Source organism: Salvelinus fontinalis, chromosome 26, assembly GCF_029448725.1.
Source record: "Salvelinus fontinalis isolate EN_2023a chromosome 26, ASM2944872v1, whole genome shotgun sequence".
In the NCBI taxonomy this organism is placed as follows: Eukaryota; Metazoa; Chordata; class Actinopteri; order Salmoniformes; family Salmonidae; genus Salvelinus; species Salvelinus fontinalis.
Window position 1 is genome coordinate 20,346,134 of NC_074690.1, and position 20,290 is coordinate 20,366,423.

General features: G+C 44.0%; 1 protein-coding gene across 1 annotated transcript in view; it reads right to left on the reverse strand.

The window, feature by feature from the left end:
• LOC129823874 (calsyntenin-2-like) overlaps positions 1 to 20,290 on the reverse strand; it is a 269,116-nt gene that overhangs the window by 37,017 nt on the left and 211,809 nt on the right. The window contains exons 5-8 of the mRNA XM_055882930.1: positions 18,424 to 18,573; positions 10,831 to 11,016; positions 8,747 to 9,004; positions 7,690 to 7,811 (exon numbers count right to left, since the gene is read on the reverse strand). Coding sequence (XP_055738905.1) covers positions 7,690 to 7,811; positions 8,747 to 9,004; positions 10,831 to 11,016; positions 18,424 to 18,573 — 716 coding nt within the window. The remainder of the gene's footprint in view (positions 1 to 7,689; positions 7,812 to 8,746; positions 9,005 to 10,830; positions 11,017 to 18,423; positions 18,574 to 20,290) is intronic.

A 20,290-nucleotide genomic window follows, 5' to 3' on the forward strand; every position in this document is an offset into this window, starting at 1 on the left:
ACTCGACTAGCATCACTACTCTGGACGGTTCTGACCTAGAATATGTTGGACAACTATAAATACCTAGGTGTCTGGTTAGACTGTAAACTCTCCTTCCAGACTCACATTATGCATCTCCAATCCAAAATTAAGTCTAGAATCGGCTTCCTATTTTGCAACAAAGCCTCCTTCACACATGCCGCCAAACATACCCTCGTAAAACTGACTATCCTACCGATCCTTGACTTCGGCGATGTCATTTACAAAATAACCCCCAACGCTCTACTCAGCAAACAGGATGTAGTCTATCACAGTGCCATCCGTTTTATCACCAAAGCCCCATATACTACCCACCACTGCGACCTGTATGCTCTCGTTGGCTGGCCCTCACTACATATCCGTTGCCAAACCCACTGGCTCTAGGTCATCTATAAGTCTTTGCTTGGTAAAGCCCCGCCTTATCTCAACTCACTGGTCACCATAGCAACACCCACCTGTAGCACATGCTCCAGCATATATGTTGCACTGGTCATCCCCAAAGCCAACACTTACTTTGGCTGCCTTTCCATCCAGTTCTCTGCTGCCAATGACTGGAACGAATTACAAAAATCTTATATCTCCCTCTCTAATTTTAAGCATCAGCTATCAGAGCAGCTTACCAATCTCTGTACCTGTACACAGCCAATCGGTAAATAGCACACCCGACTACCTCATCCCCATATTATTACTTATCCTCTTGCTCTTTTGCACCCCAGTATCTCTACTTGCACATCATCATCTGTACATCTATCACTCCAGTATTAATGCTAAATTGTAATTATTTTCACCTCTAGGGCCTATTTATTGCCTACCTCCCTACCCTTCAACATTTACACACACTGTAAATAGATTCTTCTATTTTTCTTTTCTTTTGTGTTATTGACTGTATGTTAGTTTATGTGTAACTCTGTGTTGCTGTTTTTGTCACACTGCTTTGCTTTATCTTGGCCAGGTCGCAGTTGTAAATGAGAACTTGTTCTCAACTGGCCTACCTGGTTAAATTTAAATTATTATTATTTTTTTAAATATATCGTTTTCTTGTGAGTCATAGCACAACAGGCCGGCGTCGACATCTCTGCTCTCCTGCGCTTGACTCCTTCACCTGTTTTATGTCTATGTTGGCCTGGTATGGTTCCCAATCAGAGGCAGCTGTTTATCGTTGTCTCTGATTGGGGATCATATATAGGCAGCCATTTCCCCACACTTTTTTTGTGGGATCTTGTTTTGAGTCAGTGCATGTGGCACCTCAGTACTGCACGGTCATTGTTGGTTTATTTAAAAAAAAAAAAAAAATTCACAAAATAAAAGATGTGGAACTCTCTCGTCTACAGACGATTGTGACAATAGCGCAACAGAGAGCCACACTTCTAAGTGTCCGTGCCTTACAAATCACTCTATGTGCAACCATGAATCAATTCAATTAGTCCTAGTCCGGATAGGCGCTAAATCACACATTGAATGGAACTGATTCCCTTCCATCCATTCTCTATCTACACCAAACAGAGCACCGAGCCCAATCAATCTCATCCAAAACAATGGAGCTTCTTAACAGGGTGGGGGTACGAAAGGAGTGGTGTCACCCAGCATGGTAAATATATATATATTTTTTTTTTATTTAACTAGGCAAGTCAGTTAAGAACTAATTCTTATTTTACAATGACGGTCTACCCTGGTCAAACCCTCCCGTAACCCGGACGACGCTGGACCAAATGTGCGCCGCCCTAATGGCATAAGTAGATGTAAGCAGATAAGCACTCAATAGATGTTGTATTGACAAGCGCTGAGAGTAATTTTCTGCTAGTACCACCCGTGCCAGCAATCGAAGCCAGATGCGATGATAATGGTGCTGAGAGTCGCTCAGCATCGGCCGATGTGATTGGTTGGATCAGGAGATACTGGACCAATCACGACCCCCTTTCTCTGATGTGTCCTAAGATGATCAGGTGTAGTCATATATATACGCGATAACTTCGGGACGCCAATCAATGTGTTGACCCCGCAAACGCAAACAAATCTTTGGCCATCGACCTCATGCGCCATCTCAAGATTCTGTGAGATTAATATCTGGTTCGTCTGTGCACTCGGCTCACAGCTTCTAGTTTTCATAGATTTCCTCCCTCTGTCTATGGGTCGATCTGCTGAGAATACATGATACCTCGTTTGTATGGGTTTAAATCAATGCCATCCCATCAAGGCTCTTATTCTTGGTCTTATTAGGCGGTCAGCGTCGATACGGCCTCATAAGCATATAAATAGGGCTGGGATAAAAAAACGTCCACAAATCTTGAGGGGTTTGTTTTTAGCTGTGTGGCAGTGTGTAGTGGCAGTGTGTCGTGTGGCTTGATGGTAGTATGGCTTTGTGGTAGTGTGGCTTTGTGGCAGTGTGGCAGTGTGTAGTGTGGCTTTGTGGTAGTGTGGCATTTGGTAGTGTGACTTTATGGCAATGTGTAGTGTGACTTTGTGTCAGTGTCTAGTGTGACTTTGTGGCAGTGTCTATTGTGACTTTATGGCAATGTGTAGTGTGACTTTATGGCAATGTGTAGTGTGACTTTGTGTCAGTGTCTAGTGTGACTTTGTGGCAGTGTCTAGTGTGACTTTGTGGCAGTGTCTAGTGTTGCTTTGTGGTAGTGTCTAGTGTGACTTTGTGTCAGTGTCTAGTGTGACTTTATGGCAATGTGTAGTGTGACTTTATGGCAATGTGTAGTGTGACTTTGTGTCAGTGTGTAGTGTGACTTTGTGTCAGTGTCTAGTGTGACTTTGTGGCAGTGTCTAGTGTGACTGTGTCAGTGTCTAGTGTGACTTTGTGGCAGTGTCTCGTGTGACTTCATGGCAGTGTCTAGTGTGGCTTTGTGTCAGTGTCTAGTGTGACTTTGTGGCAGTGTCTAGTGTGGCAGTGTGTAGTGTGGCTTTGTGGTAGTGTGGATTTGTGGCAGTGTGACTTTGTGGCAGTGTCTAGTGTGGCAGTGTGTAGTGTGGCTTTGTGGCAGTGTGTAGTGTGACTTTGTGTCAGTGTGTGGTGTGACTTTGTGGCAGTGTCTAGTGTGGCAGTGTGTAGTGTGGCTTTGTGGTAGTATGGCAGTGTGTAGTGTGGCTTTGTGGCAGTGTGTAGTGTGGCTTTGTGGCAGTGTCTAGTGTGGCAGTGTGTAGTGTGGCTTTGTGGTAGTATGGCAGTGTGTAGTGTGACTTTGTGTCAGTGTCTGGTAGTGTGGCAGTGTGTAGTGTGACTTTGTGGTAGTGTGGCTTTATGGTAGTGTGGCTTTGTGGTGGTGTGGCTTTGTGGCAGTGTGTAGTGTGGCTTTGTTTAGTGTCGCTTTGTGGCAGTGTCTAGTGTGACTTTGTGGCAGTGTCTAGTGTGACTTTGTGGCAGTGTGGCTTTGTGGTAGTGTGGCAGTGTGTAGTGTGGCTTTGTGGCAGTGTGGCTTTGTTGTAGTGTGGCTTTGTGGTAGTGTCTAGTGTGGGTTTGTGGTAGTGTGGCTTTGTGGTAGTGTGGCAGTGTGCAGTGTGACTTTGTGGCAGTGTCTGGGAGTGTGTAGTGTGGCTTTATGGCAGTGTGTAGTGTGACTTTGTGTCAGTGTCTAGTGTGGCTTTGTGGTAGTGTGGCAGTTTCTAGTGTAGCTTTGTGGTAGTGTGGCTTTGTGGCAGTGTGTAGTGTGGCTTTGTGGTAGTGTGGCTTTGTGGTAGTGTGGCAGTGTGCAGTGTGACTTTGTGGCAGTGTCTGGGAGTGTGTAGTGTGGCTTTGTGGCAGTGTGTAGTGTGACTTTGTGTCAGTGTCTAGTGTGGCTTTGTGGTAGTGTGGCAGTTTCTAGTGTGGCAGTGTGTAGTGTAGCTTTGTGGTAGTGTGGCTTTGTGGTAGTGTGTAGTGTGGTAGTGTCTAGTGTGACTTTGTGGTAGTGTGTAGTGTGACTTTGTGGCAGTGTGTAGTGTGGCTTTGTGTTAGTGTGGTTTTGTGTAGTGTGGCAGTGTGCAGTGTGACTTTGTGGCAGTGTCTGGGAGTGTGTAGTGTGGCTTTGTGGCAGTGTGACTTTGTGTCAGTGTCTAGTGTGGCTTTGTGGTAGTGTGGCAGTTTCTAGTGTGGCAGTGTGTAGTGTAGCTTTGTGGTAGTGTGGCTTTGTGTAGTGTTGCTTTGTGGCAGTGTCTAGTGTGACTGTGGCAGTGTGTAGTGTGGCTTTGTGGTAGTGTGGCTTTGTGTTAGTGTGTAGTGTGATTTTGTGGCAGTGTGTAGTGTGATTTTGTGGCAGTGTGTTAGGTTATGTTCAGTAGGGACTATAGGAGAGGCTGCTGATAGCCATTTTGTGCTCGGGGAGTGTGGAGTGAATAATAGGTGCGTAGATCGGAGTGATCCATCGCTAAGTCCATTAACGGGGGGAAGGGAGGAAAAGGGAGGGGAGAGAAAGAGAGAAGTGTGTGTGTGTGTAACTGAGTGTGTTTGTGTGGCTCGTGTGTGCGTGTATGCCTGTCAGGTGAATAGTGAATGGATGTCACGCTCTCACTCTGTTCCATTGGCAGAATAGCACTCTTTCTTTCTTTCTCTCTCTCTCTTTCTCTCATTTGGAGAAAGGAGGAAGGAAGATTGCAAAATCAATAGGGCTAAATGGAGTTGCAGCGGAAGCTTGCTGATGGAACATGGAGTGCAGGATTCAGCTGTGACACCTTTCTCCCTCTCTCGCTCTCTCTCTCCCTCCCTCCCGCTTATTATCTACCTAAAGAGGCTCTACTCCTCTTCCATCCCTCCCTTCTTTCCCTCCCCTCCTTTAATGTCTACCGTCCAGAGAGAGGAAGAAAGAGAGTGCTATTCTGCCGATGGAAAAACACACACACGCACACGTACACACGTACATGCACACACACACGCACACGCACACGCACACGCGCACACGCACACGCACACGCACACGCACACGTACACACACACACACACGCACACACACACACACACGGCAGGTGGCCCAGAGGGTTGCCAGTTCAATTCCCGGGTCCGATGGGAAAAATCTGTCAGGAAGTGAGCTGGCAACCAGAGGGTTGCTGGTATCAACTCCTAGATGCCATTGCCTGCTGTTGTGCCCTTGAGGAAGGCACTTAACAATTCCGAGCACCCAGTGTGGCCGCACCTCTCTAAAAACCTGTATTGTTTCTTTCGGAGGGGTTGGGTTAAAAGCAGAAGTCAAATTTTGGTTGGACCTTGTGTTCAATTGACCAATAGTGATCTTAATCAGTGCAAGGGTGTTATACACACTCAAAACCCAATGCCTTAGACCTAATGGGAGCTGACTGGACTAATTGGCTAACAAACACACATGTATACATATGCACGTACGCACACACGTGTAATCACATGTAAACACGCACACACACAGACGCTGTCATTGTGGCACTTCACATACTGCAGCATCCTGCACCCTTCAACCAGTAAGTAGAGCCTGTCACTTTGTGGAACACTGGCCTGCTGTCAGTCTGTCATAGACATGGCCTTGCTACTCCTACTATGGTCTGAGCTGATTCAGTAGTCTGCTCCGCTCTCATACAATAGTCTGCATCACAGTCACATTCAAAGTTATGGCTCTGTGTGAATTGTGAACTTGACCTATGGTGTACCCATTAGTGTCACGCCTGCTCCCGATCCCCTTCTCTGGCGCTCTCAGGCGCCAGGCGGTCCATCATTACGCACACCTGTCACCATCGTTACACGCATCCCCTATATTTGTCTATTTCTCAGTTTCATCCTCGTGTCAGCATTAATGTCGTTATGTTTCCGCTGTCCCTGTTTTGCCTTATGTCGGTTATTTTTTAAATATTCCCTCCCTGTACTTGATTCTCGTCTCCCAGCATCTGTCCTCACAATTAGACTTCATGACCGTACTGCATTACAACTGTACCGTATTACATTCCAAACCACTCAACTACGGGACCTAATAAACATGTTCAAAATGACTCCCACATCGTGTCGGCCATTTTGGAGAGAAGAAAGGGAATTGTAGACTTCTGTTCCCGTGGTGACACAGCACTATACTGTGTACCACAGAATCAAGGACCCCATATTGTATTAACTGTCAGCAACAAGAAAGACAGAGATATCAAAGGAAACACACACACACACACACCTAAATGTTAGACAAAGCACAGAGATAATAAAAAGTGTTGGATCGTTAAGATAAAACGCACAAGCCTGGAAAGTGTCGAAAGTGGTCGCTCCATTTTCAAAACATCTAAAACCAAGAGCTAATGTTAGCATCCAATGTCCTCTTTTAACTTTAGGGTGATGAGTTAGCGTAGTGATGTAGCACATAGCCTCCTCCCTATGCTCCCCCAGCCTGTCTCATGTTTGCCTGGCCGATGTTTTGTGGAGTCTTTGTATTGACTTGAGAGGTTGTTTACCGAAGCAGCTGAATCTGTTTCCTGCAACCCCTTCTCTTAGTCATAGCAGCCTCTTAGGAGAAAATAACGTTGGCATGGAGAAACAATACTTTTCCTCCTTTGACCTACAGCAAACAACTCAATTGCTCCCGGCCATTATAGACAGAGAGGATCCATACTTGTTAGACCAGCATAAAGGATTAGAAAGTTATGGTTGCGTCCCAATATACTCTCTTTTCTCCAAAAGTGTGTTCACTTCCCTTCATTGATTTGAAAGGAAATTACTGTTAGTTGGAAACTCCCTCTAGCCTGTGTCTACACCAATCCCATACTTTTACATGTGTGAGGAATAGTGAACGAGTGCACAGGAAGGATAGCTTATTGGGCCGCAACCTTAAAAAGCACACTACTTGATTATGAATAAATGAACAAAAACGACTATTACAGTAATTTTGCCTGTCTCATTTTTATCATGACTGACTAAAGTAAATGATCCTACCGTAAGTTTCTTAGCAACACGGCCACATACTTTATTCATTTATATTCCTTTTGAAGAAAATGACACCTGGTTTTCTATATCAAAGACCCCGCTAGTTCTTTGGCATTTGGGCATTTTTCACACGTACAGTATATATGCTGTGTTGTACTGAAATAATGGCTTTCTCAGTAATTTAGTTCATCAACTTTCTGAAACATAAACACAGAAGAAAGACTAGGTGAGCTATTACTTGTGTGTGCTATATCCTATCCTCTTATCTCCTGCTGCGGGGAGTAGAGGTAATCAGGATGAAGACTTCTCGACACAAAAATGATCTCTTACTGCAGCAGTAATGATAGTCCTTCACCTGGAGAAAAACGCCACAAACCAAGGCCCTCAGGCAGACCCACACACACAGAGCTAACCATTGCAGGAGATGAGAGGTGGTATTGTAACACAGTACCTACAAACAACGAAAGATGTCTCGCAAAGAAAATCTACTGCTCTACTGCTGTTTGTCTACCTGAGGAAAAACTCAGTGAGACAGACATGACTGGAATAGTCATTTACCAACACAAGACTTCCAAAGCAACACAATAGTGGCTGCTCACTTTTAAGCCTTACCCACCTCAAGTTAATTTAGCAAAGCAGCATTGTCCAATGGGTAACATATTGACTGTTTACCAATTTGAGAAAGTCAAAGACACAATTCCCACTCCCCTAGCACCTACCATTATATAAGGCATGTATTCTAAGTGGTGTCCTAGTATGGACATTGGAACATAGGCCCAGTGGAGGTTCCCATCATCATGACTTGACTACTGGGTCAAAGGTCAGCTCACCTGCTCCAGTTTCCAGTGAAACTCTGCGGGGCGGAAATTGTCCACCTGGGTGAAGTCTCTCCTGAGTAGGAACACCAGACGGCAGTTGTGGACGTACAGGGAGTAGTGATGCCTGTTCATCTCTGCACAAGGATACGGAAAAACATAGATACTTTACTTCTACTGTATGAAACTATAATTTTTTGGACTTTATCCGACTATATTATATAATGGACCTTATCTGACCAAAAAGCTATATTCCAGTTTAGAGAGAAAATAAATGATAATCTACAAATGCTCTCCTAAAGCAGTGCTCTATCTAAAAGGATGTCTGTCATTATGGGCAAAGGGGCTTGTTAATGCGGTACGTCCTGTAAATGCTATTGACATGTGCCATTTTGAAATAAATCCTGCCACCTTTACGAGGCAGCTCAATAAATGTCACATGCCCCCTGTGCCATTGTAGCATCATAACCCCCCCCCCCCCCGTGTTTTTCCTGGGAGCCGCTGGGCTGACACAGGGCTCTTTTGGCCGTGCGTATTGATGGACCCTCCTTTTCTCTCAGTGTGAGTGGAGTGATCGATGGGATCAATAAGAGCCTGTCAGGCTGCCTGTCTCCAGCCAAACCCTCACAGCTTCACTCAATCTAACTCTGTAACTAGAAGTGGTCGACAGACGAAAAAACAATCTGTGCATCTATGTGACTACCACCATCAACCCCTAAAAAGTGTGTGAATACTTTCTAAAAGCACTGTATGTGACTACGCCATCACTACTCCAGATTTGGCACAAAATGTTCCTGTGTCCCACATTGGACACCAACTGTCCTGACGTTGGACGGCATTTGCTACTGTGCTACAACGAACCTTTTGAAATCATCATATTAAATAGTAGCTAAAGGTCTTTGGTTCATTTTTGGGGTTCTAAACCATAAATGGTAGCTGTAAAAATTACATTGACTTTCTCTCAAAATCACGTGACAGGAAACAAAAAGCCTCACCACCATAAAATCCTGATTTCATGAACAATGACCTAGGATGGACCAAATCTCCCAACTCAACTCCTTCCTGTTCTCACCGGTCTTGTCGGAGTTGCAGAGCAGAGTCTCTTTCTCGGCCCTCAGACCGGGGCTGGGCCCGTGTTTCATCCACGTGGCGATGGTGAACTGGTCAGTCAGGTTCTGTGGAACCACCCGCTCTGGCACGTTGGCCGCCTGCCGCCCGTCGAAGTTGAAGATGAGGCCACTGTCCCGCCCGCTGTCCGTCAGCAGTGAGGCCGTCCAATTGGTGGAGACGCTGGGGGCGGGGAGGAGGTCCGTGCTGCCGGACGCCGCACCTAGAGGAGGAATTGAAAACGATAATCAGTCGGTGACATCCTCACACACGAAAAGTGGCACCAGGTTAAAAGGAGACGGATCAGATTCAAAATCCCCTTTATTCACCAAGTACATTTACACATACTCAGATCTTTACTTGGTGATATGGTGCTGCTAGTGAAAGACAAAATACAGAGTTTAAACAAAGTTTACATACAAGTAGGTAGAGTGAGCATAGAGCTATTAGAGAATGAACAGATATACACATGTATAGTGTGTATATGGTTGATATACAGTGGATGTACTGTAGACATTTACTGACACAGTATTTCTAACGTTTGACTTGGAAGTTATCTAAAACCCTCTAATCCTACGATGTCCACGCATGGTGTTTAGAAGTTTAGTGAGTTTAGAATGCAACAGTACAGAAATAGGATGTGGAAGTGTTGTGAACTGAACAGTTTTCTATGGTTAAGGTATTTGGCAGCATCAACCTCTCCATGTCACACAAGGGGTGACTGTCTGAAGCTGATGAGTGGTGAATGACCCAGTTGGTTAGGACTCTTGGTTCTCACCACCAAATTCCCGCCCTACCCACCCTTCAGAAGAAACAAGCTGGCTCTTTTAAGCTATACAACATTTATGTCTATCAATTGATAGGCCAGCATAAATACACACCCAGGCCTCTTAACTCTCTCAGGACTTTCACTGTGATTGTGAGAAGTTGATGAGATTCAGTCTCATACTCTCACGATGTACAGTTTTCAGAGGGGTTGTCAAATCCATGACCCTCTCTTCTTTTCATCTTTTTTTTAAAACAAACATTTCATATTGGGCCATAGGATGTTGTTTGTTTAAGTGTTTGTTTAAGCCACCTTTAAGTGGCTCTAAAAATAATATGGTGGCCCTCTTGAGCAATATCTGTGCACTCTATTTACAGTATGTGTACCGATATTTGTACTCTCACAGAAATCAATGTTGCTCGGATAGTCCATTTGTAGATACTCAGTAACATTTCAACTAACGAGCCTAACCTTAACCCTTGCTCCAACTCTTATTCTAAACCTAACCCTAACCTTAACACTAACCCTAACCTTAACCCTAACTGTAACCATAGCAAGCAGTTTCTTGTCAACAGATAGTTTGTTGCTAGCATGAACATCTGTAGAACATCTGCAGATGGGAAATCCAAATAAAGTGTGACTAATTAATTTTTTTACAATGTGTTTTATTGCATATTAGATAATGATTATTGAGCTTTGGAAAAGTTCCTGGCTTGCAAACTTTGCATACTAAAGAAGTACGGAAATCACTTTGCATACTAAAGAAGTATGGAAATCCAAATGAGCATTTGAGGATATTAAGTATGCCTGTGTAGCCATCATTACACAAACACTTAAAGACTTAGACCAGAGTCCACCAATGAACTGTTATTGCTGCATATTGAATTGTTGAAACCAACCATACCACGCTTCAGTTTTACACAACAGGAAAATAAATCCAAGAAATATAGTACAAATCTGAGACATTTCACATTGAACATTTTCACTTATTAATAAAAATGATTCATAAGGTTGATTTAATATACACTTTCCTATGTGTTACAAATTACAATTAAATACCTCTACTTGTTTATAATTTGACTGTTAGATATTGGTGGGAATCAACGAGGCAGAAAATGTGAAATTAGATTAAATAATCGGAGACAACTAATGGGACGCAATTGTCTGTATGACTTCACTAGTTAATTATGAATGACACATTATGTAACCGCACACAGGTTGAAATGTTATAGGTACATTTTATTGTTTTCTTTTGTCCTCTCTTTCCTTATTAATTGGCTTACCACAGAGTTTCTGCATGGACTTCTCGGAGTAGGTCTCTCTGTCGCAGCCCTTCCCAATGTGACTGGTCTGCAGCTCTACCATTGCTCTCACCGCCGACAATGGGCCGTCACAAGTCTCCAGGTGCATCTTGGGAAACAGCTGCTTACTTCCTGTCCCGGGCTCGTAGTCCACTTGTTTGTTCCAGCCTGGGAGAAAGAGAGTAGAATATTATTGTAGTTTATTATTCCAATAGAAAATGAATTTGTCCATATAATTAGAAGGCTAATTCAGATCCCAAGGCCAGCTTGTTAGCACAACAATACACTCAACTCTTTTATTATCATTTTGCTACTTTAAACACAAACATTTCAAAATATAAATGTTTTTCTTCCTTCTAAAACAGAACAACTAAATTAAATAAATCACCTAGAAATGATAAATGCATTCATCCACTGGCCAAATCATTCACTCCTACTGTTCTATTATTTACCACCTTTACTGGTCCTGTATGGCTCAGTCGGTAGAGCATGGTGTTTACGCCTCCAGGGTTGTGGGTTTGATTCCCGGGGCCACCCATATGTAAAATGTATGCCAGGATGACTGTAAGTTGCTTTGGATAAAGGTGTCTGCTGAATGGCATATATTGTTATATACCATTCTGGTTTAGTATTCACTTTGCATGAAGGTCAGTCCTAGGCTAGCTCAACCACAGCGACAATACTACAGAGGCAAAGGGTTCCTCTGAATTGAAGGCATCATGGAGCACACCTCACTAAAGCTGAAAGGTGACTTCACACACAAACTTAGGAAGAAGTGAGGTTCTGATACAGGAGGCTATGCTACGCTAACCAACCGTGCTTGCTAATCCATGTCACACAGCTGTTTTGGCGACACGCATGACAGGGATCTGCTATCATCCCAGCTAGCACAGTGGATCTGGGCCGATTCCAGCTGAAAGTCGGGGCACTCGGCTGAGAGTCAGACACAGCCGACATCATGTGGCCCGATTCAGTGCCGCCTTCAGCAGTATTACTTATGGCTAGGATGCGGGGTTTGAGCTCGGGCCAATTCCGGAGTGAGTTTTCTGTCCCAAATGTATTACTTGGGGCTCGGGCCGATTGGGGCTACTCTCTGGCAGATGATTATACGGGCTACTTTATTTAATTAACATTTCATAATTGATTTTTCCAAATTTTCTCATTGTTTCTGTGATAAAAAAATGCAGTTAACATTTAAATGAAATTCTTTAAGAGTCCTGTGTAGTATTTTAGTAGATACTTTGTGGAAGGCAAATGATAAGCATTAAAAACTTTTTGGATGGAGTCTCCCGAGTGGCGCAGCGGTCTAAGACACTGCATCGCAGTGCAAACTGCGTTGCTACAGATGCTGGTTCAAGACATGTGCCGGCCGCGTCTGGGAGACCTATGAGGCGACGCACAATTGGCCCAGCATTGTCCGAGTTAGGGGAGGTTTTGGCCGGCCGGGATGTCCTTGTCCCATCATGCTGTAGCGGCTCCTGTGGTGGGCCAGGCGCATGCACGCTGACACGGTCACCAGGTGTATGATGTTTTCTCCAAGACAAACTGATTTTTTGTGGGTGGGTAATATTTGCATGTATAAAATGTATAATAGTAAAAATGACTAAATCAGGTAATTTTGTATACATTTATTTACATTTGCATCGGGCTGCTTCTGGGGGGATTCTGGTAAGATGCCCGGAAAAGTTGGCTGAATTCCGGTAGACGGAAACGGCCCGATGTATTTTGGCCGATTCTGGGCAGTCATTCATTTTGATTCCGGGCTGAGTCCGACACCCGATTCCGGGCCAATTCAATCAGTTCCGACCCCCCCCCGGAAGAGGGCCGCTTCTGGGCCGATTCCTCATTGCTAGCTGGGATGGCCTTCCAAATCAAACCAATAACCCTTACCTGAGACAAAAAGAATGAAAGGATGTCCTGTCTGAGCTTAAATTGAATTCAGATGTTACACTACTCAGTGTCATGTTGCTAACATTACAATGACAATTTTTGCTATCAATGCTAACGAACACGCTAACATATCACCACAAAGCAATTCATTTGACATGAATCACTGCCCAATTATGTCACAAACAACATGTTTAATTACAGGCATCTCTCAAAATATATTATTGATTATTATTGACCAAGCTCAGCTCACTCCAGGTAAGATATTCTACTTCAGAGAGTGTCTTTATCAAAGGGATGTGTAGTCCAGGCAGGGAGTCCCCAGTAGGCCTTTTCACCACCACAGGCAATATGAGAGTCAAATCGCCTCTGCTGATTGGGCCAGAAGAATCGCAGAATCGCAGTAGGAAGAGAATTGGGGGGAATAGAATCTGAAATTAAGTCGAACAGTAGAATAAGAAAAGGAGTGTGGAAGTGGAATAAATAAGAATACATTTGAAGTGCTGAGGCAATATCGTCAGAAGAAGTCTAGAGTGACGTTGATGGTTCTCTACCAGAACAAAGTGATACCAGATTGCCAGAAAATGGCGAGAGAATGGGATGGGCGGCTGTAAAGATCAACCATGATAGGGGGCATATGAGCAGAAAGATGGCAGATAGAGAGAAGGTAGATGTAGTGTGAGAGAGAGAATGAGAGCGATGGTGGAAGACAGAGAACGTGAGAGTAGAAGTACATGCTTAAAGAACATGACAGCTCCATTGCGGGAAGCCCTCCCCACCCCACGGCTTAGTCTGTCATCTTTGTCACCCAGTTTATATTTCGATTACCCTCCATATGTATCTGTGCGCCGCACCCGGTCTTCTTTATAGTCTAGGAAGCAGTAATGGCCATTTTATTACTGTGTGTGGAGCAGAGAGTTGACAGCTGTCGAGTCTGTTCCTTGATATATTCAAGGTCAAACACTCAGAGAAAATAATGACCAGGGAGAGGCAGATAGAGAGAGGATGTTGTTGGAGCAGGTTTATTGTCATGAATCTTGCTCTGTGCCAGCAAATGACCACTCTGCAGAGCTACCTCCAGGGCAAAATTCATTACAATAAATGCCAACGTGCGTTGGTAGACGGCTGGCAAAAGAAATGGTGCAGGAATTTCTCTATTTCACCTGTGATTCTAATTGGGAGTTAAACTCATGTATTAATTTCCTCTTGTGAGAACAATACAATATCTATCTATCCTGGTAATGAAAATATACTAACAGCATTGTCTCGAAGGCCATAGAAATCTTGCAGGCACCAATTTCAAGTAGAGCTATGATTTCAATATGCTCTCTGTTTAATTACACAAATCATACTCATTTCATGTGTGCCTTTATTAAGGTCAAATAAATTACTTTATGAAGTATATAGCCATACTATGTTAATGCCTCATTTCATCTTATTTTTATGATTAGGTATTGCTCGCATGAGGTAGAATACCTCATGATAAGCTATAGACCTCACTATCTACCAATAGAGTTTACATCTATATTATTCATAGCCATCAATTTACCACCACAAACCGATGCTAGCACTAAGACCGCACTCAATGAGCAGTATAAGGCCATAAGCAAACAAGAAAATGCTCATCCAAGAAACGGCACTCCTAGTGGCCGCACTTTAATGCAGGCAAACTTAAATCCGTTTTACCTCATTTCTACCAGCATGTTAAATGTGCAACCAGAGGAAAGAAATCTCTAGATCACCTCTACTCCACACACATAGATGCATACAAAGCTCTCCTTCGCCCTCCATTTGGCAAATCTGACCATAATTCTATCCTCCTGATTCCTGCTTACAAGTAACAACTAAAGCAGGAAGTACCAGTGACTAGCTCAATACAGAAGTGGTCAGATAACGCGGATGCAACGCTACAGAACTGTTTTGCTAGCACAGACTGGAATATGTTCCGGGATTCATCCAATGGCATTGAGGAGTATACCACCTCAGTCACCGGCTTCATCAATAAGTGCATCGACGACGTCGTCCCCTCGGTGACCGTACATACATTTCACAACCAGAAGCCATGGGTTACAGACAACATCCGCATCGTGCTAAAGGCTGGAGCTTCCACTTTCAAGGAGCGAGACACTAATCCGGACGCTTATAAGAAATCCCGCTCTCCGTAGCCAATGTGAGCAAGACCTTTAAACAGGTCAACATTCACAAAGCCTCTGGGCCAGACGGATTACCAGGACGTGTACTCAAAGCATGCATGGACCAACTGTCAAGTGTCTTCACTGACATTATCAACCTCTCCCTGAACGAGTATGTAATACCAATATGTTTCAAGCAGACCACCATAGTCCATGTGCCCAAGGAAGTGAAGGTAACCTGCCTAAATTATTATCGCCCTGTGGCACTCACGTTGGTAGCCATGGCTGGTCATGGCTCAAATCAACACCATCACGCCAGAAACCCTAGACCCACTCCAATTCTCATACCGCCTCAACAGATCCACAGATGACGCAATCTCAATCGCACTCCACACTACCCTTTCCCACCTGGATAAAAGGAACACCTATGTGAGAATGCTGTTCATTGACTACAGCGCAGCGTTCAACACCATAGCACCCACAAAGCTCATCACTAAGCTAAGGACCCTGGGACTAAAAACCTCCCTCTGCAACTGGATCCTGGACTTCCTGACGGGCTGCCCCCCAGGTGGTAAGGGTAGGCAACAACACATCTGCCACGCTGATCCTCAACACTGCTTAGTCCCCTCCTGTACTCCCTGTTAACCCACGACTGCATGGCCAAGCACGACTCCAACACCCTCATTAAGTTTGCTGATGACACAACAGTGGTAGGCCTGATGATCGACAACGATGAGACAGCCTATAAGGAGGAGGTCAGAGACTTGGCAGTGTGGTGCCAGGACAACAACCTCTCCCTCAACGTGAGCAAGACAAAGGAGCTGATCGTGGACTATAGGAAAAGGAGGGCCGGACAGGGACTGAAGTGGAACGGGTTGAGAGTTTCAAGTTCATTGGTGTCCACAGCACCAACAAACTACCAAACACACCAAGAAAGTTGTGAATAGGGCACGACAACACCTATTCCCCCTCAGGAGACTGAAAAGATTTGGCATGGGTCCTCAGATCCTCAAAAAGTTCTACAGCTGCACCATTGAGAGCATCCTGACCAGTTGCATTACCCCCTGGTATGCATTACCCCCCAGCATCTGACCGGAAGGCGCTACAGAGGGTAGTGTGTACGGCCCAGTACTTCACTTCGTCAAAGCTTCCTGACATCCATGACCTATATTCCTATATACCTATATACTAGGCGACGTCAGAGGAAGGACTCCAGCCAGAGGAAGGACTCCAGACCAAAAGGCTCCTTAACAGCTTCTACCCACAAGCCACAAGACTGCTGAACAACTAAACTAATCAAATGGCCATCCCTTTTGTTTTTACACTGCTGCTACTCGCTGTTTATTATCTATGCATAGTCACTTTACAAATGACCTCGATTAACCTGTACCCCCGCACATTGACTCTGTACCGGTACCCCCTGTATCTAGCCTCGTTATTGTTATGTACATTTCTTGTGTTACCTTGTGATTGATTAGATTGTTTATTTAGTAAATGTTTTATTAACTCTATTTCTTGAACTGCATTGTTGGTTAAGTAAGCATTTCACTGTAAGGTCTACACCTGTTGTATTCAGCGCATGTGACAAATACAATTTAATTTAATTTGATATATGTAAGGTTAACAGCTAGCCTATGGTGGATTATGGCTGGAATTATTAGACATTTGAGAACTTTTGTGTGAGTATAACATATTTATTATCGCTCCGAGGGGAGGACTGATGACTCTTTTCAAACGCAAAGACGGTGGGAATGTGACACTGTACTGTACTTTGCAGTATGTACCGTTGCCATGACATTGAGGACTATTAGATTAAAAAAATGTACAGCTTTATTTGAAGATGACATTTGCAGTGGAGTGTCTCATGGAGAGTTGCCCTTTAGTATCTAGCCATCCCCCATTACTGTGTGAGCCTCCATCCAGATAATGGAACAACTCTGGACACATTTCAAACTACATTTCCAGCAGGAGGAATCACAGACTGTCTTTAAAGGTTATTGGACTTTTACATTAAATATATACGCTGAGTGTACAAAACAAGGCAACTTGACACAACTGTGGGAAACATTGGAGTCAACATGGGCCAGCATCACTGTGGAACACTTTCAACACCTTGTAGAGTCCATGCCCAGAGGAATTGAGGCTGTTCTGAGGGCAAAAGGAGCGGTACAACTCAATATAAGGACGGTGTTCCTAATATTTTGTACACTCAATGTATATACCCAATGGTTCTTCAAGAATATAACTTATAAATGCCTCTAAAACTTAGTCAATCAAAAACCAAAATATACACTTGTTTTACTCTACTGTTTGTAAACATTGTAATTCTAAACAAACGCTGTATAGCCTTAAAACATGGTTAAAACTATAATTTTTATATCATCAATGGTCATTCCTTGCATCCATCCCTCAGCTTTTAACCTAAACAGTGGCCATTCTGTCATTGTTTGCCCTTTTAAGAAAGGAGGGATTTCTTCCAATTGGGTTAAGGTGAAATATCCTGCACATGTTCCTGCTCTCTGTCTCCCCAGCCTTTCTTCTCCTGACGTGGCCTACTGACATCTGACAGGGAAGCAGTGGGGGACCGTGTCCACTTATAAAGGCTTTCACTATGCACATGCTACAGTAGTCCAAGACGAGATCCAGGCAAGTTCCCAAGACACTAAAAGGCTTTATTCTGAAACGGCCATCTCCTTCCTTCTCTCCCCTATCTATCCGTCTCTCTCTCTCTTTCTCTCTGTGCCTAGAATGCCGCTGTATCCCCCTCTTCCCTTCTCCACAGGGGCCATTGACCTGGATTGGTCGGGTAAACAGAGTCGAGTCGAGGAGGACTGTAAGATCCAGAGCCAGGAGTGTGATAGTGTAGCTAGAAGCCCCCACGGGGATGATGAGAGCTCCTTTTCCCCTGAAAGCAGACTGCTGTGGCATATGGGCGGAGATGGAGGAAAGAACAGTCCAATGCGACCGCAGAGAATCTAAGAGACATGTTGTGAGAAGTAAAGGAAGGTTTGTTGGTCAGGAATCATGTGGCCCCAATCCGAGCCTGACCTTGGTCTTTGTGTACCAGCTGTGTAGACTTGTTCACCAGCTGTGTAGACTGTCTGGTATGTTCATCTGCAAAATATTAGATAACACCCCTAAAATGTCCTTCAATCTGAGTGGAAGCAATCGATTTCTGCTGCTCTTCACCAGATACTCCCGAGTGGTGCAGCGATCTAAAGCACTCCATCCTAGTGCTAGAGGCGTCACTACAGACCCTGGTTCGATACCGGGCTGTATCACAATCGGCCGTGATCGGCAGTCTCATAGGGCGGCGCACAATTGGCCCAGTGTCGTCCGGGTAAGGGAGGGTTTAGCCGGGGTAGGCCGTCATTCTAAAATAAGAATTTGTTCTTAACTGATTTGCCTAGTTAAATAAATAACATATAAATACAGTGTTCCTCTAACATGTGGGAACCCACACTACTTATCAAATAATTAGCAACCTGTTAGTAGTATCTTTTGGGATCTGCAACTTAGATCTAAGCAGTGTGTGTACTTCTTTGATTAGACTGACCTTGCCAGCCAGGTTTGCAGACGGGCTTGACGTCGATGTGCACCGCCACACTCTCAGCTGCCCTCTTCTGGCCGCAGTCGAAGGCGGTCACCATGACCTTGTAGCGCTGCTTCTTGTCGTAGCTCAGACGCTCCGTGTTTCTGATGTTGCCTAGAGAAGGAAAATGTCAATCTAAACATGGATGCACTCAAGAAAATCATAGTCACTGATATCTTCTGCAAATATATTGTATTTCTGGAGTCAAAGAATAAACCTATTTTACAATTAATTTTACTGAGTTCCTTTGCCATCTACATCCGCAAGGCTCGTCAGACTCTTAAACCCTTTTGGTTCAGGGAGAAGACTTTTTGTTTTCATGTAGAACCCTCTGTGGAAACGGTCCTACATTGAACCTTGAAAAGGGTTCTATCTGGAACCAGAAGGGTTCTACCTGGAACCTAAAAGGGTTCTTCAAAGGGTTAGGTTCTAGATAGCTGCTTTTTTTCTAAGAATGTACCATATACAGTACCAGTCAAAAGTTTGGACACACCTACTCATTCAAGGGTTTTTCTTTATTTTTACTATTTTGTAGAATAATAATGAAGACATCAAAACTATGAAATAACACATATGGAATCATGTAGTAACCAAAAAAGTGTTAAAAAAATCAAAATAGATTTTAGATTTTAGAATCTTCAAATTAGCCACCCTTTGCCTTGATGACAGCTTTGCACACGCTTGGCATTCTCTTCACCAGCTTCACCTGGAATGCTTTTCCAACAGTCTTGAAGGAGTTCCCACATATGCTGAGCACTTGTTGGCTGCTTTTAATTCACTCTGCGGTCCAACTCATCCCAAACCATCTCAATTGGGTTAAGGTCAGGTGATTGTAAGAGGCCAGGTCATCTGATGCAGCACTCCATCACTCTCTTTCTTGGTCAAATAGTCCTTACACAGCCTGGAGGTGTGTTGGGTCATTGTCCGGTTGAAAAACAAATGATAGTCCCACTAAGTGCAAACCAGATGGGATGGCGTATTGCTGCAGAATGCTGTGGTAGCCATGCTGGTTAAGTGTGCCTTGAATTACAAATAAATCACTGACAGTGTCACCAGCAAAGCACCCCCAGACCATCACACCTCCTCCTTCATGCTTCACGGTTGGAGCCACACATGCGTAGATCATCTGTTCACCTACTCTGCGTCTCACAAAGACACGGCGGTTGGAACCAACAATTTCAAATTTGGACTCATCAGACCAAAGGACACATTTCCACCAGTCTAATGTCCACTGCTCATGTTTCTTGGCCCAAGCAAGTCTTTTCTTCTTATTGGTGTCCTTTAGTAGTGGTTTCTTTGCCTCAATTAGACCATGAAGGCCTGATTCATGCAGTCTCCTCTGAACAGTTGATGTTGCGATGTGTCTGTTACTTGAACTCTGTGAAGCATTTATTTGGGCTGCAATTTCTGAGGCTGGTAACTCTAATGAACTTATCCTCTGCAGCAGAGGTTACTCTGGGTCTTCCTTTCCTGTTATGAGAGCCATTTTCAATCATAGCGCTTGATGGTTTTTGCGACTGCACTTGAAGAAACTTTAAAAGTTCTTGAAATTTTCTGGATTGACTGACCTTAATGTCTTAAAGTAATGCTGGACTGTCATTTCTCTTTGCTTATTTGAGCTGTTCTTGTCATAATATGAACATGGTCTTTTACCAAATAGGGCTATCTTCTGTATACCACCCCTACCTTGTTACAACACAACTGATTGGCTCAAACACATTAAGATGGAAAGAAATGTCCACAAATGAACTTTTAACAAGACACACCTGTTAATGCATTCCCGGTGACTACCTCATGAAACTGGTTGAGAGAATGCCAAGAGTGTGCAAAG